Below are 27,400 nucleotides of genomic sequence, written 5' to 3'. Positions count from 1 at the left end.
TTTTTCGGCACCCCCCCCCCTGCCATAAAATCAACACTTACCAAGGTTATACTAATGATTTGTGTCCTATTTGAGAATTCACAATTTGCAAATATAATTGTGTTCAATTTCTGATTTGTCATGGTCTTTGAGACCTTTTACTTTAGGAATGCTGTACTACAGGTGAAAGGGTTTTGAGGTAGACTCTTTTTTTCTAGTAATAAAGTTTATGTACATTCATTTGGACATACATTCATTTTATGTATTTTGTACTTACTATACTGACTTCATCTTACAAAATTTTTAGATAATTTAGGATTCCAAATTCTTCTACGAGTGAATAGTGATTTTTATATCTCATGTTTTGTGTGTTATCTGAGATACTCTGTTTTTTTCAGAAGAGGCTTTTGCAACCTAGGTATTGTTAAAATACCAAGTTTAACTTAAGAACTGTGCCCTCTCTGTCCCAAGTATTAATAGCTGTGCTTACAGGTTTTAAACCCTGTGCGTATAGAGGAAGACCAGCTTGAGCTCATGAGTTCTGTTCTCGAGTTTAAAATGAGGAAAACAATCCTCATGCATAGGTTAAGTGTTGTACCTTCTCTGATTGCTGCTTCTGCTTTCATAATTTTGATATTATTAACAAATCTTACTTTTTTGTTTTCAGATCCCTCAGGGAAGGACTTACTGGAAGACACTGTTTAAATGTGTGACATTACTGCAGGAAGATCACAGCAGGATAACAATCTTGCTTTGCACCTTGTTTTCCTAAGGGTAAGTTTGGGCTTTAGGTCTTCATAATCTCATGTTTAGGGGGGAGGTGGGTGTGTAAGTAAAAGAAAATAAGGTGTATCATCTTCATTACTACATTTGGATGTAGTAATACATCTAAAATACATCTAAAAGCCTGTAGAAACAAGGACCTGTGGTGACTGTAGAAAGTCAGAGATTCTTCCTGCAGTGGTGTCATACATATTGTGTCTTCTGTAGTTCTTCAGAATTTTTCTGTTTAGAGATTGACAAACTCTATTATTTTCAATTTGAAGACAGAAAATATTTGGGGTAGTTAAACAACATGTTCTTTGAATCTGTAGGAAAGATGAAGGTGGGGGGCGATCAATTGGTTTATTTTCAATTTATAACAACAGAATTAGGCAAATTGAAGTAAAATAATTGAACGAACTTACCATGAATTTCAGGTGTGTGTATTTTAAAACTGTACAAAACTATAAAGTACCTTTAAAAATTAGTGGTATACTGAAAAGAAAAACCTTCCATTTTGGGAGCAATTTAATGATTACCTATTAAATGTAAAGCCAGTATGACGTCAGGTTCTTACCAGGTTTATTACTAAATTCACTTAGATTTCATTCTGTGACTTGGCTGTGTACAATCAGTGGAGAGTAGAAACTGCATTTAAAAAAAAAAAACCAAAACCAACCAACCAAAACCTACACTGATTTTAAATCTCTTCAATGATTCTACTCCCACTATGGTGAAAATCTTCTATGTCAGCAATTTTGTGAGAGGCAGTGTTTGTTTTCCCTTTGTCAGTGTCCCATTTCACCTTACTCTTCGTACTTACTTAAAAATGTATTGATTTGAGAAAACATTTTTTGCTTGGAAAGGAAGAACTTCTGCTATGTGAGGATGTAGAATATCTGAAAGTATCTCTTGATTCTTGTAAATTAGCTGCAAACTGACAGTGTCTTCCTGATTAAATGAAATAATCCCATAGATGAAGAGTTTTGTGTTCTGGTTTAGTCAATGTCAAATCTGTATTGTGCAGTGGTAAACAGAAAACATTTTATATTGGAAGTGCTGACTAAACTACTCATTCTAGTTTGAATGATGCTACTATGATAAGCTTTGCTTTAGAAGAAAAACACTGGGTCTATGTGAAGTAATGAAAACACTGCTTGTGAGGGATTTACTTTTGCTAAGTATTTTTATTCCCAGAGCCATTTTCTGTTAGCTCTAAATTCTGTGTTTTAAGAATAGAAAAACCTCAGTGGAAACAGTAAAAAGCAAAAATTTAAAATAAAAGTTCTCTTTCTGAATATGTCTTTGAGTAAACTGATTTAAACAAAAAAACCCCCGATCATTCCTAAAACACAGCATAAAGTTTCAGTTTGTGAAATATAAACACTCTCAAGTATAAAAATTAGACTGAGTTTGCTGTGTTCTTCATTTTGTAATGAAACTGATTCTTGTTATAAAAAACTTTTCTTGACTATATTTTCTGTAGCTGAAAGCTGGTTTTATATGGTTTTTATTTTATATTTTGGTCAATGAATTCCATTACAAATGTTGCTACATAAATACTGTTGTTTCTGATCAGACTGTCAGTTTTCTATTTCTATGTGTTAGTAAGTTGGAAAGCTGTTTTGGCTAGGCATTGAGTCTATACAAGATATTAAAGGTTTCAATATTTTTAACTTCTGTTGCAACTTGTAGTGATACAAATGCTTCTTTTACCACTTCATATCTTCAAATTCAGGTATGTTTTAGCAGTCATGAAGTAGTTTTACAAGTATTAAAGCAATTTTTGAGAGCTTTTTGGGGGACAGATCATACACATTTTATTTTTTAAACTGAAGGAAGGTACTACAGTACCATTCTCAACAAATTGTTGCTGATAATTACAAAATGCATAACAAAGCTGAGATACCTAGACTAAAATTTCAGTACTGATGCTCGTTACACTTTTTCCTTTGTATAAGAGCTATTTACGGGTTTGTTTACATACATTTATGCTGTTGTTTTGTACTCCACAAATGTGGAACCAAATATGTTAAGTATAGTAGTCTGTACCTTTCATTTATAGTACCATGTGATAACTTCATTTTACCAAAAAATGAGAAAAGTATTTTTATCAAAATATTTCACAAAATTTTAGAACTGTGAAGGATGTACCTCTGGAGGTTATTGTCCAGCCTCCCTGCTCAAGCAGGGTCACGTAGAGCAGGTTGCCCAGGACAGTGTTCAGATGACTTTTAGATAACTCTAAGGAGGGAGACTCCACAGGCCTTCTGGGCAACCGGTGGCAGTGCTCAGTCACCCTCACAGTAAAAAAGTGTTTCCTGATGTTCAGATGTATCCTCCTGTGTTTCAGTCTGTGCCTGTTGCCCCTTGTCCTGACACTGAGTGCCACCAGAAAGTGTCTGGCTCCTTTGCTCCTTTCCTCCAAATATTTCTACACATTGATGAGATACTTCCTGAGTATTCTCTTCTCCAGACTAAACAGTCCTAGCTCTCCCAGCCTTTTCTTACATAAGAGATGCTTAAGTCCCTTAATTGGCTTAGTGGCCTTTTGCTAGACTCTCTCCAGTAGCTCCATATCTCCCTTGTACTGTACAGCAGGACACAGTGCATCAGGTAGAGGAGAAGGATCACCTGCTTTGACCTGCTGGCAATACTTTGTCTAATGCCACCCAAGATACCGTTAGCCTTGTTTGCTGCGTGTGAACATTGGCTCACGTTCTGCTTGCTGTCTGCTGTGATTCCCAGATCCTTTTCTGCAAAGCTGCTTTCCAGCTGGTTGGCTCCCACCTTATACTGGTATAGGGGTTATTCCTTCCTGGATGCAGGATTTGCAGCACATGAGGTTCCTGTTGGCCTGTTGATGTCTCCCCATAGAGAAACAACCCTCTGGTCTATCAGCCACTCCTCCCAGTTTGGTCATCAGCAAACTTGCTGAGGGTAGACGCTGCCCCATCATCCAAGGCATTAATGAAGATATGGAACAGTATAGGACCCAGTATTAGCCCTTGGAGCACACTGCTAGTTAACTAGCCCCCAACTAGATTTCATGCCACTGATCACAACCAGCTGGGGCCAGTCATTCAGCCATTCATTTTTTTATGCTTTCCTCATAATATAATTGTTTCTAAAATAGTGAATACCTTTCCATTTGCAGTATGTATGTAAGCAAAGTCTTATGATTGGTAACGGTAATAAGTTATACTTGACAGTTTCAATAAAGCTGCTGCAACCTTGTAATAATTCTTTGCAAGTTTGAGTGTAGATACAGTAGGTTTTGTTTACAGTTATTAGGAGCTTTTGTTTTTTCCTAGGGACAGAAAGAATGATACTACATTGTAAACTTGGAAGATGTCTTATTTTACAAATACTAGGTATCTGTATGACAGTGTTTGTATTTTTCTGTAGAATTCAGGTTAGAAACATAAAAGCAGTTTATTTTTAGTATACATATACAGTAGTTTACTTATGAAAATAGGTAGTGGCTGAGCCACATTACCAACTTCCTGGTTTTACAGCTTCTTATTTTGAAAGTTTCTTTACTGAAACCTAAACTCAAACCTACAAATGCACACAAAAGTAGTGTTATTCATGCAGTCTAGTGGAAATATGAATAGAAGTATGCGTATGTGACTATTGGGTTGGGTTTAGAGTTTTTATGTTGTTTTTATCATAGTGGAAAATGCTTTCTAGTGCCTAGAAAGTGTTCTTTTACAGTGCCTATAAGCCGTGAAGGAAAACAGTAATTTAGGATTTTGGGTATGTGGGGTTTTTTGTTGTTGTTGTTATTGGGGTTTTTTTTTTTAGAGGTATGCTGATCACCTGTCAAAAATAGGTGATGAACTAAGATTCAACTGTGCCTAAAAACTGTTTACTTTTAATTTTTGTAATATAAATAGCATTAACATGAATGAATTATGAGTTTAAGATCTTTGTATACATAGAAAACAATTTCAGTGTGAGCAAGCAAAAATGTTGTTTAAAATCCCTTCTCTCATGAATATTAAAAAGAAATACTTGCAATCTTTAATTTTTTTTTCCTCTTTTTGTTTTCTTTAGGAAGATGATGCTCCTCATCCTAGTTATCTGAGGTTCTCTCAATGACAAGCTCCAGCAAGAACAACTGAAAGCTATTTCTGGAACCCTGGATATACAGTTTAAATTTGTACAAACCTTTCCAGAATGAAAACCCCATACAGTTACCTTGATAATTGCAAAAGGATGAGAGGAAAGTTATGATGGCAAAAAACAAAGAGCCACGTCCCCCATCTTACGCTGTTAGTGTTGTTGGACTGTCTGGAACTGAAAAGGATAAAGGTAATTGTGGAGTTGGAAAGTCGTGTCTGTGCAATAGATTCGTTCGTTCAAAAGCAGATGAATATTATCCTGAGCATACCTCTGTGCTTAGCACAATTGACTTTGGAGGAAGAGTTGTTAACAATGATCACTTTTTGTACTGGGGTGACGTAACGCAAAGCGGTGAGGATGGAATTGAGTGCAGGATTCATGTAATTGAACAAACTGAATTCATTGATGATCAGACTTTCTTGCCTCATCGGAGTACGAATTTACAGCCCTATATAAAACGTGCAGCTGCCTCCAAACTGCAATCAGCAGAAAAACTAATGTACATTTGCACAGATCAGCTAGGCTTGGAGCAAGACTTTGAGCAAAAACAAATGCCTGAAGGGAAATTAAGCATAGATGGGTTTTTATTGTGCATTGACGTAAGCCAAGGATGTAATAGGAAGTTTGATGATCAACTTAAATTTGTGAATAATCTCTATATCCAGCTCTCAAAATCTAAGAAACCCATAATAATAGCAGCAACAAAATGTGATGAATGTGTTGATCATTATCTGCGAGAGGTTCAAGCCTTTGCTTCAAATAAGAAGAACCTTGTGGTAGTGGAAACTTCAGCAAGATTCAATGTCAATGTTGAAACATGTTTTACTGCACTGGTACAGATGATGGACAAAACTCGTGGTAAACCTAAAATAATCCCCTATCTGGATGCCTATAAAACTCAAAGACAGCTAGTTGTTACAGCAACAGATAAGTTTGAAAAACTTGTCCAAACTGTGAGAGACTATCATGCAACTTGGAAAACAGTTAGTAATAAACTGAAAAACCACCCTGATTATGAAGAGTACATAAATTTGGAAGGAACAAAAAAGGCCAAAAATACGTTTTCAAAACACATAGAGCAGCTTAAACAGGAACATATTAGAAAAAGAAAAGAAGAATACATTAATGCATTGCCAAGAGCTCTTAATACTCTTCTGTCAAATCTTGATGAGGTAGAACACTTGAGCTGGTCAGAAGCCTTGAAGTTAATGGAGAAAAGGCCTGACTTCCTGTCCTGTTTTGTAGTGCTTGAAAAAACACCCTGGGATGAAACTGACCATATAGATAAAGTGAATGACAGAAGGATTCCATTTGACCTTCTCGCTACGCTCGAGGCAGAAAAAGTTTATCAAAACCATGTGCAGCATCTTATATCTGAAAAAAGGAGGGTTGAAATGAAGGAGAAATTCAAAAAAACTCTTGAGAAAATCCAGTTCATTTCACCTGGACAACCATGGGAAGAAGTTATATGTTTTGTGGTAGAGGACGAAGCTTTCAAATACATCACTGATGCAGACAGCAAGGAAGTGTATGGTAGGCATCAGAGGGAGATTGTTGAAAAAGCCAAAGAAGAGTTTCAGGAAATGCTTTTTGAACATTCTGAGCTGTTTTATGACCTGGATCTTAATGCAACACCGAGTTCAGATAAAATGAGTGAAATTCATGCAGTTCTGAGTGAAGAACCTAGATACAAAGCTTTACAGAAACTTGCACCTGATAGAGAATCTCTTCTGCTTAAACACATAGGATTTGTTTATCATCCAACTAAAGAAACTTGTCTCAGTGGCCAAAATTGCATGGACATTAAAGTAGAGCAGTTACTTGCCAACAGTCTTCTGCAACTAGACCATGGCCGCTCAAATTTGTACCATGATAGTGCCAATATTGATAAAGTAAATCTCTTCATTTTGGGCAAAGATGGCCTTGCCCAAGAATTGGCAAATGAAATTCGAACGCAATCCACTGATGACGAATATGCATTAGATGGGAAAATATATGAACTAGATCTTAGGCCAGTTGATGCAAAATCCCCATACCTGCTGACTCAATTGTGGACCTCAACCTTCAAACCACATGGTTGTTTCTGTGTGTTTAACTCAATTGAATCACTGAATTTTATTGGGGAGTGCATTGCAAAAATAAGGGCTGAAGCATCTCAGATAAGGAGAGACAAATATATGGCTAATCTTCCATTTACATTAATACTGGCTAATCAGAGGGACAGCGTGAGCAAGAATCTACCTATTCTGAGACATCAGGGACAGCAGTTGGCCAATAAATTACAATGTCCTTTTGTGGATGTGCCTGCTGGTACATATCCACGCAAATTTAATGAGACCCAAATAAAACAAGCTCTGAGGGGAGTACTGGAAGCAGTTAAACACAATTTTGATGTTGTAAGTCCAGTTCCCACCATAAAAGATTTGTCAGAAGCTGACTTAAGAATCGTCATGTGCGCCATGTGTGGTGATCCATTTAGCGTGGATCTTATTCTTTCGCCCTTCCTTGATTCTCACTCTTGTAGTGCTGCTCAGGCTGGCCAGAATAATTCTTTGATGCTTGATAAAATAATAGGTGAAAAGAGACGTCGAATACAGATAACTATATTATCATATCATTCTTCAATTGGTGTAAGGAAAGATGAGCTTGTTCATGGGTATATACTGGTCTATTCTGCAAAGCGGAAGGCATCTATGGGAATGCTTCGGGCATTTCTTTCAGAAGTTCAGGATACAATTCCTGTCCAGTTAGTGGCTGTTACTGATAGTCAGGCAGACTTCTTTGAGAATGAAGCAATCAAGGAACTCATGACTGAAGGAGAACACATAGCAACAGAGATTACTGCTAAGTTTACAGCTCTATATTCATTGTCTCAATATCATCGTCAAACTGAGGTTTTCACATTGTTCTTCAGTGACGTATTAGAGAAGAAAAACATGATTGAAAGTTCTTACATGTCAGACAGCACAAGGGAAACAACACACACAAGTGAAGATGTTTTTCCAAGATCTCCTAGAGGAAGTTCCCTGGACTATAATTATCCAGATTCAGAGGATGATACTGAAGGACCACCACCTTACAGTCCAATTGGTGATGATGTAAGGTTACTCCCAGCACCTAGTGACCGTTCAAAGTACCGATTGGATTTAGAAGGAAATGAGTATCCTATTCACAGTACACCACTCAATTGTCATGATCATGAACGCAACCATAAAGTGCCTCCTCCAATAAAACCGAAACCACTGGTTCCAAGAGCTAATGTGAAAAAACTGGATCCTAACCTCCTGAAAACAATTGAGGCAGGTATTGGCAAAAACCCCAGGAAACAGCCTTCTCGAGTGCCTGTGGCACCACCAGAAGATGTAGACCAATCTGACAACTATGCTGAACCTATTGACACTATTTTCAAACATAAAGGCTTTGCAGATGATATCTACGCGGTTCCAGATGATAGTCAGAATCGTATTATTAAAGTTCGAAACTCAGTTGTTATAAATACCCAAGGTGAGGAAGAAAACGGGTTTTCTGATAGAATATCCAAAAGTCATGGGGAAAGAAGGCCTTCAAAATACAAATATAAGTCTAAGACTCTGTTCAGCAAAGCTAAGTCTTACTATAGGAGAACACATTCGGATGCAAGTGATGATGAGGCTTTTACCACCTCTAAAACTAAAAGAAAAGGAAGACATCGTGGAAGTGAAGAAGACCCACTTCTTTCACCTGTCGAAACGTGGAAGGGTGGCATAGATAACCCTGCTATTACATCGGATCAAGAATTGGATGATAAAAAAATGAAAAAGAAAACCCACAAAGTAAAAGAAGATAAGAAAGTAAGTCAATTTCAATTATATTTACAACTTCTGGTGCATTGTAAGAAGGGAAGAGTCAAAATATGCAAAGGTTGGGCCCTATTTTGAAACAGGTGCTTTAAAATTTTGATGTAGTATTGTTTGATTTTTGTCCAAGGTTCTACTTAACTTGCTCAGAACCAGGAAACCCGAGGGAACAAGATAGTTTGTCTACATAATCAGGTGTTTTGATTAGTTTGTTTTCTTTGTATGTACATCTGTATGTACATCTCCCTTCCATATGAGTCAGTGAAGGCAGAATTTGGCCCACAGATCCTTCTTTGTTAATCCTAACATCTTTTTTTAAGGGGGGAAAAAAAAAAGCTGCTTTAGGAGTCCTTGGGTAGAACAGGTTCTGTGAGTTCTTGCAGTTCTGGCTGTTGGAATGAAGTTTAGGTCTGTTGAATGAAAGGGGTGGTTACTTTTTAATTTGTAGTTGGGTCTACCTGGAACTCTAAAACCAGCACAAAAGGGAAGCTCTGTATAGTGGTTTTAGACTGCTGCATTTTCCTAGTGTGGGCAAGCAAGTAATCAAGTTGAAAGCTGTGCTACTTATACAATTCTCTGTTCAAACAAAATAAAGGGAACAAAATGACTGCCCATTCTGGGTTTCTAAATAATAATGTGACATTCAGCTTGAAAAATGTCTATGTTTCGTTTTGATCTTTATGCTTGATAAGTTACTTATTTTTTTATTTACTGTTTTAAAAATTATTATATCAAGGTAGCGGTGTGGTGTAGGTAATGGATATATACTCTGTATAGTTTAGATTTTAATTTTAGGCTAGCAGTCACTGTCTCGCATATTGTTTTAGTTTAGCATCAAGTCAGGAGTGTTCCTAGTCAGTTGCTTATTTTCTCCATTGTCTCAAAATAAGTTGACCTTTTTATTATTGTATTCAGGAGTATTTTAAAGACATAACTTTTAGCTTAAATCTGGTAGTACTTGAATAGCATTTAGAAATAAGTTCTGTTTAAGTAGAACATAGTTAAATTTTCTAATGGATTAAATTCTGAATTGCACTTCCTAGTATGCAAGCTGTGATTTGAATTACACATGCTTGATTTAAAGGGCACTACATTTTCTTAAGGCTTACTCATAAGCATGTATAATGATGTCTTGTGGGTATAAGAACCATACAGTTAAAAATACTTTGAAGTTATTTCTGTGAAACCTAAATGTTGGTAAAAACAATAATTTATATACTTTTGATTGAAATAATCTTGCTGCATAGATATTGAAATGTAGTATTCACAATCCTCCTGCTGTCTCAGCTATGTTGAGTCAACAGAAAGTTCCCTGCACTTGGATATTTATGTTTAAACTATGTAGACCTAGTATAGTGGGATCTTCTCTTCCTGGCATTGTATCAGGGAATCCCCAGTGTCTTTACCAAAGCCTCCACTTTGGGCTGTGGCCTCTTGAGAGGCAACCTGAGTTGGAAGTTTCAGGCTCTTCTAAACTTTTTTAGTGGTTAAGACACTTGAGTACAAGAGTTTTTTCAAGGTGGTTGTTTTTTGGTGTGGTGGTTGGGGTTTTTTTGGTTTGTTTTGTTTTGTTTTTTAAATGTACCTCTTGGTGGATGTTTTTGTTGCTTTTGTTTGTTTGGGTTTTTTTTTTAGTTACAAGTTGTGGTCCAGGGCTGATAATTTCAAAGTCAGAGAATATTTTTAATAATAGAAGTACAAATTATTGTAATGATGGAGAAAAAAAATTAACTAGATCAGTAAAACTTTTGTAGGAATTCAGAGTATTTAAGAATGTTGAGTGCTTAGTTCTTTTTGATAAGTAGTGACTTGTATTTGTGTTGACTTGCATTATGTTGAACTGAGAGTACTTACAGTTCACATGATGTGTCATTCTAGTTTATAATATACTACTTCTTTTTTTTTAACTATTGTCCTTGGTCTGTGTGTAGTTTTTTTTTTTTCTTTAAGATGCAGTTTTATTAGTTTTGGAACTTATCATGTTTTCCTGTGTTGTTTTAGGTGAGCAGTCTTTAATTACAAAAACTCAAAAATGAGTCAAATGGTATTTTGTTCTTGGGTGTTACTTAGTCCATGTGAGGGATGTTAGTGTACCACTATTTGCAGATTACTTGCTGGGGGTTTTTTTGAGAATTTTGACCTCTTGAATGTGAAAGGGATAAAGTCCTTTCTGAATATTTCTTAAAACTTACTGATACTCTTTAGAAATTATTAATCTGTATGTCAAGGGAACATAAAATACATGTGTAACTATTCTTGCTGTAATTATAGTGATTCTGAAATACATAAATCTTACGAAAAAATGAATTTGGAAAAACTCAACCTTTGAAGTCTGAGGTCCTCTTATCAAAGATTACAACTCAATTTAAAAAAAAAAAAGTTGTTATTTTTTACAAAAATTAGCTTTGTAGTATACTGTTGCTTTTTAAAGCCCAAATAGGATACAACGTTCTTGGTACTCCTTTCATCTTTGTTGTTTTGAGGAGTTTGAGATATGGTGTTTCTGGCTGGGTTTCTGGTATTGCAGAAAGCTCCTATGCAGACTCATTTGTGGGTTTTGCACTTCAGTTTTCAGTTATGCAAAGCAGGCTTCATCTAGAGATAAAATTTGCCTATGCAGATTTTTACCTTTAGAATTTAAGAAAAAATTCTTTTGGAGGGTATGGGTGTGGTTGTGTTTGGGTGTTTGGTTTGGTGGTTTTTTTGGGGTTTTTTTTTGGTGGGGGTGGGTTGTGGGTTTTTTTTGTTGTTGTTACTGTTTTGGGTGGGGGCTGTAGGGGATTTTCCACCCATTTATGAGGTTTACTTTAAAATTAAACACAACAAAAATTTCTTAGTGGTATTTACTTTCCTCTTGGAGGTTCTGGAAAATTTAAAGGCAGGCCCAGAATAGAAAACATTTAAAGACAATGTGTTTCAAGAAAGATGCATGACCTTGCTAGGGATGCTCGGTTTGTTCTTTCAGACTGTGGTCTTCCAACTTAGAACTTGAAATCATATAAGGTAGGGGCGCTAGGACTGTTACAGGGAGACAGGTGATGGGGTACAGTGGTTGTAGGATTCAGGTAAAAAATTGAAGGGAAAAGAAGGCAAGAGCTGGCTAGGAAAAACAACCGTTCCTTTTTACAACCCTGAAAATTAACCACTTAGTTTGACTAATCTGTTAACATATATGTACCAACCTTTTTTTGAAATCTGATGTGAGCCCATGTTAAAGGCAGAAGTAAATACTCAGAATTTTTCTACTTGTTGCTATTTGGAAGCATAAATGAAAATGTTTTACTATGGAAACCATAGCAATGACAAATCTATGGCCAGCAGGTAACATTACTTGCAAGATCCTCTAACACTGCTTTGGTCTGAATTATTTGCCTATTGTTGTTGCCCTTAACACTATGTTTGTGTTCTCTGACCTTGTTTCTGTATGCTGGTAGTCAGAACTGGAAGAACCATTTCATTCATTCTTGAGTTCCACTGTCAATTACGACAGAAATAGTTTCTCTGAAAAGTTTTATCCACTCATTCTCATTATTCTGTAACACTCTTCCAGAATTTTTTTCCTCTCTATGGGTGAGGAACTCTTCTTCATTTTCCATTTCTCACCATACAATTGTATGATTACACCCAACTTTTTTTAGCTGCAGTTATTGTCACATTAGGAACCTCTGGCCTATTCTTGTCCTTTTTTTTCCTGCTGTCCAGTACGGGTGGTTTATGGTACACGCACATTATAGTACATTCAGGCACATGTATAATACTTACACATAATATTACACATATATGTTATAGTACCTGCACATGCCTACTGCGTAGTACAGGTTATAGCAGATGCACATTCCAGTCTGTGACTTTGTCCTTTTTGTTGTTGAATATCATCCTGTTTCTGTTACTCCAGTAATTTCCTTTATGCCACCATTAAATGCTTTACTGAAATCTAAATTGGTTAAGCCAGCTGATGGTTGTAGTTTCTTTGCCTCTAGAAAATTATACATGTTTTCAATGGAGAAAGTTGAGTCTAGCTTAATCAAACTTGTGTTACACCCACATTTATCCTATTTTATGTTATTACCATGTTTCTAAATATTCTGAAAAATCTGTTGTATGGCCTTGCATGTGCTGCTGAGGAGGAGACTGAAACTTTTTCTGATAGGTGAGTAGCTGAGAAAGTGGAAGAAAGGAGAAAAAGAAAGCAGGCTGGCTTCAGAGTCATAGGACTTCTTAGCAAGTTGGTGTGGAGTTGTGTGTGTGCATTGTGTTTGAAAACTTTCAAGTGCATGTTGTGTGCCAGTATTTGTGAACTTAGGATATGCTTTTTTTTTTTCCCTTACGGAACTTTTACAAAGAAGTTTCTCTTATGAAAAAAACATAGTCCTTTCTGCTGTTATTATGCAAAGTATCTCACAGATTAAATGGGTTTTCCAGAGTGAATTCTCCTCTATATCAACATGTTTTCTATGTTTGATTGTTTCCTTACTATGTTCACAAACTTGGAGGAACTAAGCGTAGAATACAGTGTTCATATGCAGCTGTTCCTGCCTTGCCAAATTTCACCTCTCCAGCTGAGATGTGTGCTCATTCATTTCTGTATGTTCTCCAAAAATTGCAAGTGGGAACTACAAGCAGATGCTTATCTCAGAATCTTTAACAGTGTAATACTAAGGTCTAGCATAAAATACTATTGTCTGTTGGTACACACTGGTCTCGTTAAAAGAAGCAGCCTTGCACACTGTATAATAAATTAATTTTGTCTTCAGTTTAACTTGATGAGTTTGGAGATACGGAGCAAAACAGAGAAAACGCAGGAAATTTCAGGGCATGAAAAGGCAGTGAACATGCTTAGAGGATAAAGATCTTGCTGGAGGAATCCTTCTTACATCTTGACAGGAGGAACCTCTTAATATGTGTGCAGTAACCCTAAAGCTGCAGATACCATGCAGTTTATGCATTGATGTAAGGCCCAAACCACTGTGCTCCTTGGCTTTTCACTCTTTTGACGATGTTCTTCTGATGTGTAAACAAGCTGGATAGAAATACTTTTAAAATAATTTATCAATAATTACTGATTTATCTATTTTTTTATTATTACTACATTAAATAATTGCAGGTAATTTTTTACTCATCTTAATTTAATAATTCCCTGTGCAGCAGAAAGCCTGCCTGATCTGGAAACTATAGTTTTTCCATATAGTTACAATTAGTATCCTTATGATTTATCTTTACTATGGAATTGATGAGTACTAAAAATGTAATACTGAAGAAAAAGCCTCATCCTGAAATAAATTCTGCAGGCTTCTTGCCATGTTATGGAAGAATTATTTTATTAATGCATTTGTAAAAGTAGGAATAAAATTAGTATGAGTATCCTTTATTTATTTTGTATGGAAGAAATTATTTGACATAGTTCTGAAAAAAAAATCCTAGCTATAGAGATCCTGCAAGCAGGATAGTATATTCACTGACCAGTGATAATTCTTTTACATGCTGTTGTTAAAAGTTATTTAAATTGAAAGAGTTTCACCATTTTTGTTCTCTGCCCAATAGTCAGATCTGATTTTTGTTGGGGGATGTGTGTGTTGGTTTTTTTTTTTTTTGTGACGGGAGTTTCCAGCTGTGTTGTTCAATTAAATCTGAAAAACAGCACTTCAAAACATTATGCCTTGTAACCTTGTTTGTTGCTTCCAAAGAAAACTGTTAATTATGCTCTTTCAATTTTCCTTTATACTACGATGATTGGAAGATGTCTTTTACTTTAAATTATCTGAAAACTTGTCTCAGTATTTTAGCAAGAAAAATCCACTACCACCTAGATGAATTCTCATGTGTCTTGCTCTGACTTGTTTTAGACTATAAGTAGTACAGGTTTGAGATCTATTTTTCTATGTTTAAACTTGCTTGCTGTCATTATAATTTCAAAGCTATATGAAATTTTATGTTGAAACTGTTACTGAAATAGTGTCATGTGTGTTGATCTCAGTTTTAATAAGACTGTGGTGAACATGACAAATGGGAGATGAACCGAAGTTTTTGTTCAGCTGTTCTTGTGTACATTCGGTGGTTGATTTAGCAAAGTACTGTCTAATTCAGACTGGAATGTGCAGTGGTATTTTTTTCCCTCCTAAGGAGTATAAGAAATATCAAAATCTGTACTTTCACTTTTCATCTGCTCAAATTTAGCACTCTTAAAATGCATATTTGGAGCCATATGCCTTCTTAAGCCTCTGTAATTTAAAACTTAGTGCAACAAGCTGGAACTCTAAAAATGGCAGAAGGTATGAGGGGAAGAAAGAAAGAGCCTGGTAGGGACTGTCATCTGCATTGTTTGTATGTTGTATAGTTTCTAAAGAGCTAGCTGTGAATTAGAGATTACAAATACTTTATTAAGGCTATAAAATGAATGCTGTTTGTGATGCATGGTTTTATGAAGTATTTTAATAGTCCTGAAAATACCGACTTTGCCCCCTGTGTGACCATAGGGCTGACTGCAAATGAAGCTGTCAGAAAATTTCCTTTATATTAAAAGCAGTAGTGAAGTGTGTGGGAGGTAGAGAAGTGGCTGAATTTCCCCTTTGATAAATAAATGATGATGGTAGATCTGGTGGGATGGAGGTGAGAGGAAAAAGGAGAGCCCCTCTTGAACAGAGAGGACTTGATAAACAGCCCATCCATAAATGGGTTTGATTAGATAGGTTTGGGAAGTTTTTTAGTTTTATATGTTAATTTTAAAGTATTTGAGTGCATTGTACTCTCAAGTCTCAGCCTAGTTTCTCTCTAGATGAGTGCTGCTTAGCTGGTTCCCTGGTACCTACAGTCAAGAGGGTTAATCTTAAGTATACTTTAAATCTACATTTTCATGCTTTTACATTTTTTATAATAATATTTCAGTTTCGAAATCAAGAATTGAGTACTGTGTTGTGCTACAATATGTTTTCATATTTACCATGTCTTTTATTAAGAGGACTTCAGGTAATCTTTTGCAACCAATATTTCAGTGATTCAGCTACTGTAATTAAAGCAATATTGCAGCTAGATGCTTTTGGTATCGGCAATGCAAGACAAGTTTGGGATTCTCAGAGTTAAAATGCTTTCCTGCCAAAATATGTAAGGATCAGCTGGAGGTTTGGCATTAACCTCTGTGAGAGTGTAAACAGAAATTGTATTTGGCAAGAAGCAAATGGCGAAACCCATGCCTGAAAGCCCAACATCAGTGCAGCAACCAATAATAAAATAAAGAGAGATATATATATGTATGAAAACTAAGGATTTCAGCTTTATTGTGTTGGGCTTGTGTTTTAATTACTAACATGAAACAGTGGTATGTTGAACAATGAGATTTTTGCTAGGATTAACTAACAAAACTTTTGTGCCAGTTCTTGGGTTCTCTGACTTGGTGCCTATTTAGTCCTTTTTGTTTTGATGCAGAAGCAGCATACAAAATGTCTTTCAATCTGCCTAGATCAGTGCTCACTGTGTGCAGTATTAAGTGACTGCTATATTGTGTGGAGTAGGTGTGTTGGGCGGAACTATTGAACTAAAAATACCTGTGGCAAGATCATCATCTTGGCCAAAATACAGAACTTCAGAAATCATTCACTTCTTTGAGGTCCTGTTTAACTAAATGATTTAATGTTTAACAGTGTTTTTGTTTAAATATTGTTCATTAGAGAACTTTTTAAAAGCTTGCTTTACACAGAAAAATTTGATACTCGTTATCTTGACTAGCAGATTTAAGTGTTCCATTCTATGACTGATGGATCAGAAAAGCTGCTATTTTCTTGGAGTGGGGAACAGGAATAAACCCCCTGCCCCCCCACTATCACTAAAGCTTATTTTTGTTAAAAATAAGACCTGTTGGGTTTTTTTGTTGTGGGTTTTTTTTTTTCCCCTTGAAGTCAGTTGATCTTCTGAGCACAGTAACATGCCTTTTCATTTAGAACAAATATAGAAGTCCCAAATCAGGAAATACATGGTGGTTTTTTTAAAACCTTAAAGTTTTGTTGTTAATTTGCAGAAGTAATATTTTTTGTGAAGATTGTGTGGACAGTGTTTCCAGAAAGATTTGATCTGAGCTGTCATTGGAGAGTTTGCCCACTCACATGTGAAATCATAAGAGATATTTTAATAAATATTGGACAGGAGAGAGACAAAAGACATAATGGGAAAGAGCTGGTAAAACTATTATTGTACCTTTATCTGCCTTTTGAAATCCTGATTTCATGTTTATGGACTAGCCCTGCAGTGATGATATCTTTTCCCACTCCTAGATCAGTTTGAAAAGGGCTTAATTTTTTTTAAAATTTTTTTCTTCTTTAAATTCTTAGGACCAATTCTCACTTTCCAAATTGGAGATTAAACTGATTGTTTTAGGTAGACATTTTATCTAAGAGATGTTTCTGCTTTCTTGAGTCTGTCATACTTGGTATCTCAGTCCTTTACTACCATTCTTCTAAGCACAGGACAATTATTAGAGAAAAACATTCTTTATTCTGGCTCTGCAGACATATTTGATATTTCATACTATTTCCAAGTATTCTACACAGATAATACTCGTTACTATTATAATTATTGAAATTCTGTAAAATCCTAGCTTATTATTCCACTAGCCAGACTGCTTTTCACTCACACCAACAAAATATATTATGCTAATAGTATGTCTTAATCAGACACAGAGTCTTTTTCTATCTGCTGGGTCTGAAACATGGAGTCTGAGTGTTGCTCCATTTATTTGAAGATCATGGGGATGTGCAGTGAACACCTTGGGGGGTAAATAGATATTTCATTTTTGCTTTTTTCATTGCATTAATGTATGTATCTCTGAAATGATATTTCAGTCAATATTTGACAAAGATATGCTCACTGAGTTTTCCATGCTCTTTAACTTCAGCTTGGCCCTTTCAGTTGATGCTCCTCAGAACTGGATACATTTGTTGCCTAAATAAACACAACTTTGCCACTAAAGAGAAAATGGCCAAGGAAGTAGGTTGTGTACTGGGGACTTCAAAATGGGAGGGACTGCAGCAGTGAGAGGGAAAAGAAGAAAAAGCTGCTTCTAATCTGAAGGCACATACTGGTTGAGCCAATGCTATCTTGTCCAAGATATGCATAGAGTTGACAGTTGAGAAGAATGCTTTCAGATGATGTCTGCTTTAGTCATGAAAGTTTATCCTAAGCTTTTTTCCTAAACTTTTTACTACATTTTCAGTTAATGTAAAACTTGGGGAGAAATGAGTTGCTAGGGAACAACTTCTTTTCAATTTTTGTCTAATAAATGTTCCTTCTAAATAGTAAGTGCCAAATCTTTTCTAGAAATCCCAATTTTGAAAGATAAGCCTAATTTTGTTAGCCTTCTGTTACCGTCATCAATCACGGACGCTCTGCTGATTCTGAGAAGCACAAGCTGTTTTACAAATAGATGCTCCACATAAAAGCGTTACTTGTTTAATTGGGTTACTGAAAGGCTTTAACAGGTTTGGTGGTTTCTTGGGGTTTTTTTTGGGACAAGTATTGGAGAAGTTCCACATGTGCTGTAGGGTGATGGTTGGAGATATGTTCTTTAGGCTGTGGTTTACACTTTCCCCATAGAGCTCAACTTTAGCTCACTTAAATCTCAGTGGGTGAGTCGATCATGAATATGTACCTTGCTAGGAACTTGAAGTTCTAGATAACTTGTAAGGACTAAGTAAATTTGATGGCACAAAATCTAGACATTAACCTCCTTTTTTTGTGTGTGTGGTTGGTGGGTTTTTTTTGTGTGTGTATTTTTTTTTTACACAAAGCAATTGAAATTCAAGGCTTTTCTAGATGTAAAACATAAAAAATAAGTCATGTTTTGTCTTAATAGTTAATTGAAGTGTACTCTTAAAAATACAAATTTAATAACAAGGTTTCTAGAATTTAAATCTGGCTATTGTGCTTTTTGTTTTTCTTTTATTTTGTACTATTGATGTTGACTGAAGAGCTTTTATATGAAAATGTAACTAGTTTAATTTATTACTGTATATAAATTTAAAATGCTAGATTTTAAATGGTGATGTTTATTCAGTTGCCACATTGTTGCCACTTTACAGCCAATTGATTGTCTGCTTTATGTGGCCATTTCTGAATATTTTCATCAACATTCAGATATAAAACATAGTGTCTGATACAATATAATTCTTTTAATAATCAAAATGTGATTTATCAGTTGAACTGATAAAATTCTCTATCGGGGGGAGGAGGGAGGATCAAAACAAGTGATAAACAATCTTAAATTTGATTGTGTACAAACCTGCTTTTCGCTAAAATCCCATGCTTGTAACAAAGCAGTCGTGCTTAATAGGAGTGTGTGAAACTCTGATTGCTATACATTCTGCATCACCATGATTCTAACATAGTTCTCATAGAAAGATTATTTAGTATTTTTAATGACATGCATAGGGAACGCAATCAGTGGTGTTTTGGGTTTTTTTTTGTGATATGACACTTCAGTCTTATCCTAAAAATTTTCATAGAGGTGTGGTTCAGATGTGATTTGAGTAGTTTCCTTTGTAAGCGGTGCTGAAAGTTAGCTTGTAAAGACTTGTCATGGCACTCTAAACAAATAATATGGGGGGTGTGTGGTGGTGGTGTGTTTTTTCTTTTTTTGTTCCTTGGTATTTCAGTTACTGGTGCATTGGCTCATCCTATTCCTAAAGTGATACAAAACTGACCAAATATTTTAGAAGTTATTAGAGTGCTTTTTATTTAATGTACACCATTTTGAAAGTACACTTTATTTGGTTTGCCATAGAGGAATTTCAATGTCTGATAGATAAATGATCTGTTTGTTTTTACTGAACGGTTGCAATATGATTTAGTTAAAATATTGCTTGAATGTTACTTAAATAACTCTGTTTTGTTGTAGCCAAAAAAGAAAACTAAGACATTCAATCCTCCAATCCGTAGAAACTGGGAAAGTAATTACTTTGGGATACCCCTGCAGGATGTGGTTACATCTGAGAAACCGATACCTCTGTTTGTTGAAAAATGTGTGCAATTCATTGAAGATACAGGTAAGATAGGAGAACTATTGGAGGAAAGACTTTCCTGCTTTGCATAGCAAATAAAGCCTCTCATTTTCTGTTTGAAGTATTTTTAAATTTTCTCCTAGAAATAAACAACTACGGAAAAAACATGTTTTACAAGTAGAATATGTTCTCTAAATTGTATGCTTAATATGTGATGGTCTTTTGTCTTTATTTGCACAAATATTTAGTTTCTTTTTGACAGACATTTGGAATTTAACGTTTCCTGTAATTTAAGAAACTGATTGCACTCTCTAATGCCAAATGACTTTTAACCTGGTGGCATTTCAGTCTTACATGTCTCACCTGGTTATTATTAATATTAATAAATGCTATATTGCTCTATTTAAAGGAAATCAGAGTAGGAGACTGACTGGAGTTGAAACATGAGCAGAACCATCTTTTGATGGGTCTGTAGTTTGATACTGTGTAGCATAAAGTAAAACAACACCTTTTTCAACATTTTCTTAGTTCTGTAATACAATTTTGTCTGTAAGATGACCGTAATGCTTTTAGCAGGAGTAAAACTAAAGGGTTTTTCTTTCTTAAACTAAAATTCAGTTTTACTGCCATCTCTAAGAGTAGTGTAGAACAACTATGACAGGTGGTAAGACCAACAGCTGGTTTTGGTGACTTAACATACTTCATTATTGTAATAAAAAAAGATTTAGGTGAAACCTAAATTTCTACCTCACCCAGGAAAAAAATGGGGAAGGAGGAAGAAGGACAACGAGTAATAGGGTGGTATAGACAATTTAATATATATTTTCTGTTTGCTATTGTATGTAGCCAAAAACCTCTAAAACCAAACCACTGTAATTTTCTGGGTGAGTCACTCTGAATTTGTGTTCTTCAAAAATGGCCGCATACATTTACTGCATATAGCTGTATAGGAGACATTCACCAGTAATGAAGACCAAATGACTTTTTGAAGAGTTTGTGGAATCTACGAACAATATATTAAATTTGAGCATGTTTAACTTTGTAAGAATAATTTTAAGCAAGAGAACTATAAATCCAGATGTAAAGAAAACAGTATTTTCTTAAAAGTAATGTTGCCTGATATCTGTTGACTTTGTGGTAGACTTTTGAAAGAAAGTCTAGTATTTTTCCCAAAGGATTTTCAGCAGCTTTTGAGGTGAGAGGGAGAACTGTAATCATGTGGGAACATAATTAGTTGTCTTTTTTCCTCATAACTGTCAAATAACACAAGAACCCAGAAGATATAACCCTTTTATTCTCTTCTGATGTCCTGTCTTTGAAGAATAAGATGTTTAGTTCAACTGCTGATGTGCTCAAAATGTGAGGGGCACCTCTTAAGTGGTCACTCAGGAGGCACTGCTTTTCCTTTAACTGGGCGAGTATATATTAGTTTATTCTGGGATGCTGCTGTGCAGCTACTGAAAGCTGGAGAATTTTAATTCTGGCCATATGCATACGCTGGACAAACATTGTGCTGTCTGCATGCTTTGTTAGTGGCTGTGAAGACAGGAGTTGTCCTGCTGTTTCTGTTAAGCGCTTGGTAAAGATGGAACAAAACCTCTAGTTTTGATCTGTATTACAATATTTTTTCTTCTGTTTTAGATTAGGTGTAAGTAGCTTTGGTTGTTCTTTTCAACTTCCATACTTGGATGTGGGAATTTTATCTTTGGTGCATATTATCTCTCTATAGAGTTACTATTCTACAGGTATTTGAATTTCAGGCAATGTTCTGATAGAATGTATTTGTTGCCTTTGAGAAAAGAGCATGTTCACTTTCATTGCTTTCAAATCCAGTACTGAGATAGACTCCTATCAATGACTTTGTGACTGTTTGAGGGAAAATTCCACAAATAGTCTTGCAGGTGATTAATCTGCAAAAGGCAAGTTAGGATCTATTGGTTTCAGGCTGGAGTCCAGAATGGTGCCATTCCTGTTTGTTAAAGCTATTGTATCAGCTGCTTGGCCCTGGGGACTTACCCAGTACTTACAGCTGTCTCTTAGCAAGTCAGCTTGCTATCAGTTGGCTGAATTGCAGGGTTTTTGTGAAGATATGATAAATCTGAAATTGAAGGGCTAATCTTAATTTTTAATGTTCCCTATCACTGCCCCATGAAATTATACAAGACAGTCCTTCCTACCCACTCATCTAAATTGTGACTGAGGCTAGAAAGTAAGCAGTGTGAAAACCAGTTTTCTCTGCTTTGTTTTGTATGCTTAGATCAGAAGATAGTATCAGAAAGTGTCTTTGAAGATACTTGGTCCACTGTAAACCTTAAAGAATTGAACGCATGCAGAAAATACCGTCAGATTTTTGTTTTACCATACTGTTCTGAGATAGCCTTACCAAAAAAAAAAAGTAGTAAGTGTGTATCAGAACCTCCATCTTTGCAGCAGTGTGTACTGTTGTTGATTACTAATAGTACAAAACAGTAATAGCACATCCTATTTTGTTTTGTTGGAACCTGCTGATTAAAAATAATTTTGTACAATACCATGTTAGATTGTCTTGAATTTAGTAAGACTGTCTCTTCTAGATAAGGAATGAGGAAAGCTTGGCTAAATATTGCAAGCAAACTTTGCTTGTGTATTTACACATTGTCCATGATTTTAGGAAAACCTTTTTTCTATCCAAGCCTTTCATGTTTTAATTCATTGTAATTATAGTGAGTTGAGTAATCTTTTGGTTGGTTGTTGGAGCTCTTTCTTCTTGTTCATCGAACAAGACCATCAAAAGAATTTTTATCTTTCAGGTAAGTAACTTGATAATCGTGAAGGTTTCCACTAAAAGTCTGGGTATAAATGTGTAATGTTTTCAGGAAAACTTATTTTCTGGTAAAGATAATGTGATCTTATTTGTAATCTTTTAAAGGCTATATAAACACATTTCTATCATTAGAAGCATAGCCTGATGTATAAGCTGCTGCTGTTTGTATTATTTCACCTCTGTCACATTCTTTGCAAATCAGCATGTACCTGGCTCTTCATGGCAGCTACTTAAATTGACTTTTTGACGTTGATAGTTATTTTCAGTTATGGACTTCGAAAAGAGGATTTTGATGATACAGTTGTTCTGGTGTATTTTGTTGCTTTCTCCTGATGGACTGAATAGAAGGTCATTTTGTTATATCACTTGAACTTTTTAAAAAGTGTATTGGTTTTCTGCAAACTAGATTCATGTAAATATATTGAGCAGGGAAACTAGAGTTCGGCGTTAGTTTTTTTAAGAAAACTGTAGTGGCTGTTTTTGTATAGAAGTAATAATGTTATGGTAAGACATGCTAGGAAAAAAGATTAAACTTCTAATTAAAAAAATCAACCCTCTATCCACTGTAGAGCATTATTTTTCTTAGTACAACTCATTTTTTTCTAAATGTAGGCAGTGGAATTGAGAATTTTTGAAGCTGAACTGTTTAGCTGTATTAGTAGCATGAATTCTGTGTGTTTCTTTAAGACCTGTCATGCAGAGAGTACGTAGGTTATTCTGAAGCTCTGATAGTTTTGTTTGAGGGACAGGGAGACAGATTTCTGAGGGCTAATTTAATGTTTAACATAATGTTCGTGTGATTTGAATTTTGTACCAATTTCAAGTACTGTTTGTGTGCTATTCAAAACACTGCTTTTGATTATTTTAAACTATTCCAAAATTATAATTTGGGCAAAAATTACTCATGGTTTCTGATAGTATTAGCATATGAGGATTTTTTTAATATTTCAGGGGGTTTTATTACTGTTTTGGATTTGCTATTTGTATGCATTGTTATGCATTGGTGAAAAGTTTGGTATAAATTGCATTTTTTTTCTGCTTACCAAGGAAGGAGGCATCAAATTAATATTATGAATACTAGCACAGTTTTGCCATTTAATAAGTTTAGCTCTGGACTACATTCAACTCTAATAATAATGGCAGTATCGTAATATGTTTTTTCTTAGTTTTAAAATATTTCTGAAAAAATCTTTGTAGAATATTGATATCCATGCACTTGATTGACAAGAGTAGAAATGTTAGATTCCGTTCTTCATAGAAAACTGATAGCATTAATATAGTGCTAATTTTACATGAAACAATTGAGGGAAGAGAACCTTAGTAAAATAGTAAGTATTTTAAAAATTTAGTTATTCAATTTATGTGAGACAAGGGATGAACTAAAGAAAGAAGAATGAATTTGCCAGAGCCACATCTCATTTTATGTCTCATGGTCTCTGGAGAGCTGTAGGTGAAATTATAAGTTGTTTATTTAGTACAGGTACAACAATTACTGCTTTTCATATTTATACTTTTTTGTAGTGCTGTTACATTTACAAATTTGGAGGTTATTCAAATAAAATAATATTGCCTTCTGTGAATTTCTCTCTCGCTTAAGTTATACCCAGGTCTTCTACACTGAATCTGCGATGAGGCCAGATTTTGACTTTGAAAGTCAAAATTGCATAGGTGATGCAGTGTTTGTCTTCAGAGGATGAGGATTGGGTACAAATAGGCAAAGAAAATGAGTCAGCAGTGCCTGTTGAGGTAAAAAGGCTGGTAAATCATTGAAATATATTCATAGTGGCTGCATAATCCAGAAATTCAAGCTGGATTGTCTTCCCTTTTATTCAAAGGGCATGGGAGAGTTGGAGGCTTTTGAGTCTGTTCTGTCAGACAGAGAGAACAGAACAGGACAAGAGTGGTCATCTCCCTTAGCCTGGTGTATGAGGCCAGGCATTCTGAGCGTAGTTTCAGGGTAACACCTGATAAGATCCTCTCCTGCTGTATGCTTCTGCCACTTTCCATTTTGAGTGCTTGTCAAACGTCTCTGAATTAGTAGAGTTCACTGTCTTGGAAAGCTACATCAGCAAAAATGGACAAGTCCTGCCACTCAGTATTACAGCTGTTACGGGTCAAATGTGTTAAAACAAGTGCAAGGCAGGGAGCAGGACTATGCAGCTAGGGGCAGTGGAAGGACAGAAACAGTGATTGATCAGTTAGACCATCTTTTTTAGTTATAATCATCAGTTAAGTTGTCTGAACTGCCCATGAAGCTATATGTTAAGCAAAAAAACCCCAAAAAACCACCACCATATAGGCCATGATTCTGTTACTCTTGAGTTTGGATAGATACAGTAATGACAGAGTTCAATAGCCCTACAATACATTTTGTACCCTTGTCAAAGTTAGTGGTGTGGTTAGTATATTCAAGGCCAGGGCTTCTGTTCAGGGGCATGTAAATAAGCTGGGGGGATGGGACAACAGAAACCTAATGGAATTCAGCAAGAACAGATGCCAAGTCCTGCATCTGGAATTGCAGGGACTAAACCCCTGCAGGCGTGCATACTAAGAATTTGACTAGCTGGATAGCAGTGCTGCTGACAAGGATCTGGGGGTCATGGTGGAGAATAGGCTAAGCATGAGTCAGTAGTGCATCCTGGTAACAATGCCTTCTTATTGGACTGTCCCAACAGAAGGTTGGGCACTATAGCAACTGAAGTGATTATTTGGTTTTACGCTGCACTTGTTAGACCTCATCTGAAATACTACAAGAAAGGTGTTGACAAACTTGGTTGAGTCAAGGAGAAAAGGGTCAGGGCTGGAACTTCTGACCTGTGGGTTTGTTCAGCTTGGAGAGGGAAAGGATGAGGAGATACTAAAAAGTGACTTCCCATACCTGTGAGGAGGTGCAGTCAGGCTAAAGTATTGAAGGACGTGGCAGAGGATTAGAGATGGTGATCATTAAAATATGATGTTCCAACTGGAAAGAAAGGAAAAACTCTTGCTGTAATGATTATTTTAAGCACTGGTTCAGACTGCCCAAAGAAACCGTGGGCTCTCTGTCCTTAGAAATACTCAATATCAGATTTAGATAACCAATCTGAATTCAGCACTGACCCCTGTCTGAACAGGAGGTTGGACCAGATGACCTCCTGAGGATCCCTTCTGTGATCACTTCAAAATTGGTATGGAATAGGTTTCAGTAGTTAGGAAACTCTGCACCAGTTTGTTTTGCAGCTTTGGAATTAATCAACAGGGAGGAAATCCTGTCCAAACTCGAGAGGAGGGGAAAACACTCATCAGTTGTTTCTCTTAATGGAAGACTGACAACAGACGGTTGGAGGAGGAGCACATGCGTTTATTTATTAGTGTGTGAGAATCGCTGAAATCTCTAAACAAATATGTTTTGAAATATTCATAAACACATGTTGTGCACTTGAGCTGTATTGCTAATTAAGGTATCTCTTCAAAGGAAGCATAATGGGAATTATGTCAAGAATTCCTAAACAGTGCAGATAGGACCAAGATGTCATTATCTTTTGCAGAGTGCTTATTGTACTTATGCTGCTCCTCTTATTCCCCTAGCTTTCTTCAGTACCAGAGTGACCAAACAGTTAATATGCCTGGAAAAATAGTGTCTTCAGATGTTCCTCATTTTTAATGAAGAAAAGAATGCCCCTACCTTTTCCTAGGCATGTTTGTCATGTCCCATTAAAATTCAAAATGAACAGGCCATGAAATAAGTGATTGAGTAACACTTCATAAAATGATTTGAGAGCTTGTTTATTAATTGGTTAATGTAAATTATAGAAATGTTAGTTCAGCATTGGATGACAGCTTCCTATTTTTTTGAGGCTTTCTAAAAGTACTGCTTATTTTCTTATTCTGCTTTATATTTACTGAACATTACAATATTCTGTAAGTTATTTTATTTCAAGAAGCAGTAAGACATTTTTGGTTCTGGTTTTCAGTGTGAGAATTAAATGATCTTTAAATACCAGAGTTCATATGCACAGATAAGAAAACAAAATGTAGAATTTTAAATGTACTTTATGTAAGCAAATTCAGTGCTAGACTCTTAATTGAAAAGAGTTTGGATTCTTTGCTCTGTGTTTACATATATTCTAGGTGTACATAGATATTACCATTCTGGATCGGCAAGGTTGGCCATTCCTTTGGTCTTTTGTAGTCTGGGCTTGAGAAGAGGTACACCAGGTCAATTATAAAATTATAGAATTATCTAGGTCACAAAATGTACAAAGGTGAGTATTGGAATGATAATCTCAGCTGTTTTAGTGGAAAATGGTTCCTGAAAAGTTTGATTGGTCGCTGTAGGGGAAGAAATTAAACTGGGGAGTGACAAGCTTGCTGTGATTGTGGCATGTATTCAGAAATGTACGCAGAACAGTGATAGTGGAACCTGGCAACGGATGTCAAGTTGGCACATACTGTGTGACTTCTTAGCAAGGTAAATACTAGTATTGCTGTTATCACTCAGGAAAAGGCTTTAAAATCCTCATAAACAGCAGTCTAAAAACTTTGACTCTCAGTGTTTGTTGTCAAGTAAGCAAAAAGAAATAAAAGCATTATGAGAGTGAGTGATATGGGGAAAAAATCATGCTATAATGCAGTTCCATGGTATGCACACAATTTGACTATTGGTTACAATTTGGGCCAGTCTTAGAATTGGAAAAGATGCTGTATATGACAATAATAGTAACTCTTGGACAAAGAGGGACAGAGTTCATTGGTTTAGAAAACTTCTGAGGAAGGGAAGTTATTTTAAAAACTGTGTAGAAGGTATTGCTTCATGTTAATCAAGGAAAAAAAAGATTTCATGAAAACTTCAGGTACTGAGCATAAACCCTGTGTGCTTTCATGGTGTACATGCCTGAATTACAGAACTGTATTTGCGATGGGTTGTTGTA

General features: G+C 35.8%; 1 protein-coding gene across 1 annotated transcript in view; it reads left to right on the top strand.

Annotated features, from left to right (window-relative positions):
• The first annotated feature begins 4,921 nt into the window (after positions 1-4,921).
• ARHGAP5 (Rho GTPase activating protein 5) overlaps positions 4,922-27,400 on the top strand; it is a 36,932-nt gene continuing 14,453 nt past the window's right edge. The window contains exons 1-2 of the mRNA XM_010158367.1: positions 4,922-8,699; positions 19,585-19,732. Of these exons, the coding sequence (XP_010156669.1) occupies positions 4,977-8,699; positions 19,585-19,732 (3,871 nt within the window). The 5' untranslated portion in view covers positions 4,922-4,976. The remainder of the gene's footprint in view (positions 8,700-19,584; positions 19,733-27,400) is intronic.

This window comes from Eurypyga helias, unplaced genomic scaffold (genome assembly GCF_000690775.1).
Source record: "Eurypyga helias isolate BGI_N326 unplaced genomic scaffold, ASM69077v1 scaffold13729, whole genome shotgun sequence".
Lineage (NCBI taxonomy): Eukaryota > Metazoa > Chordata > Aves > Eurypygiformes > Eurypygidae > Eurypyga > Eurypyga helias.
This window is presented reverse-complemented; position numbering and strand designations above follow the sequence as displayed.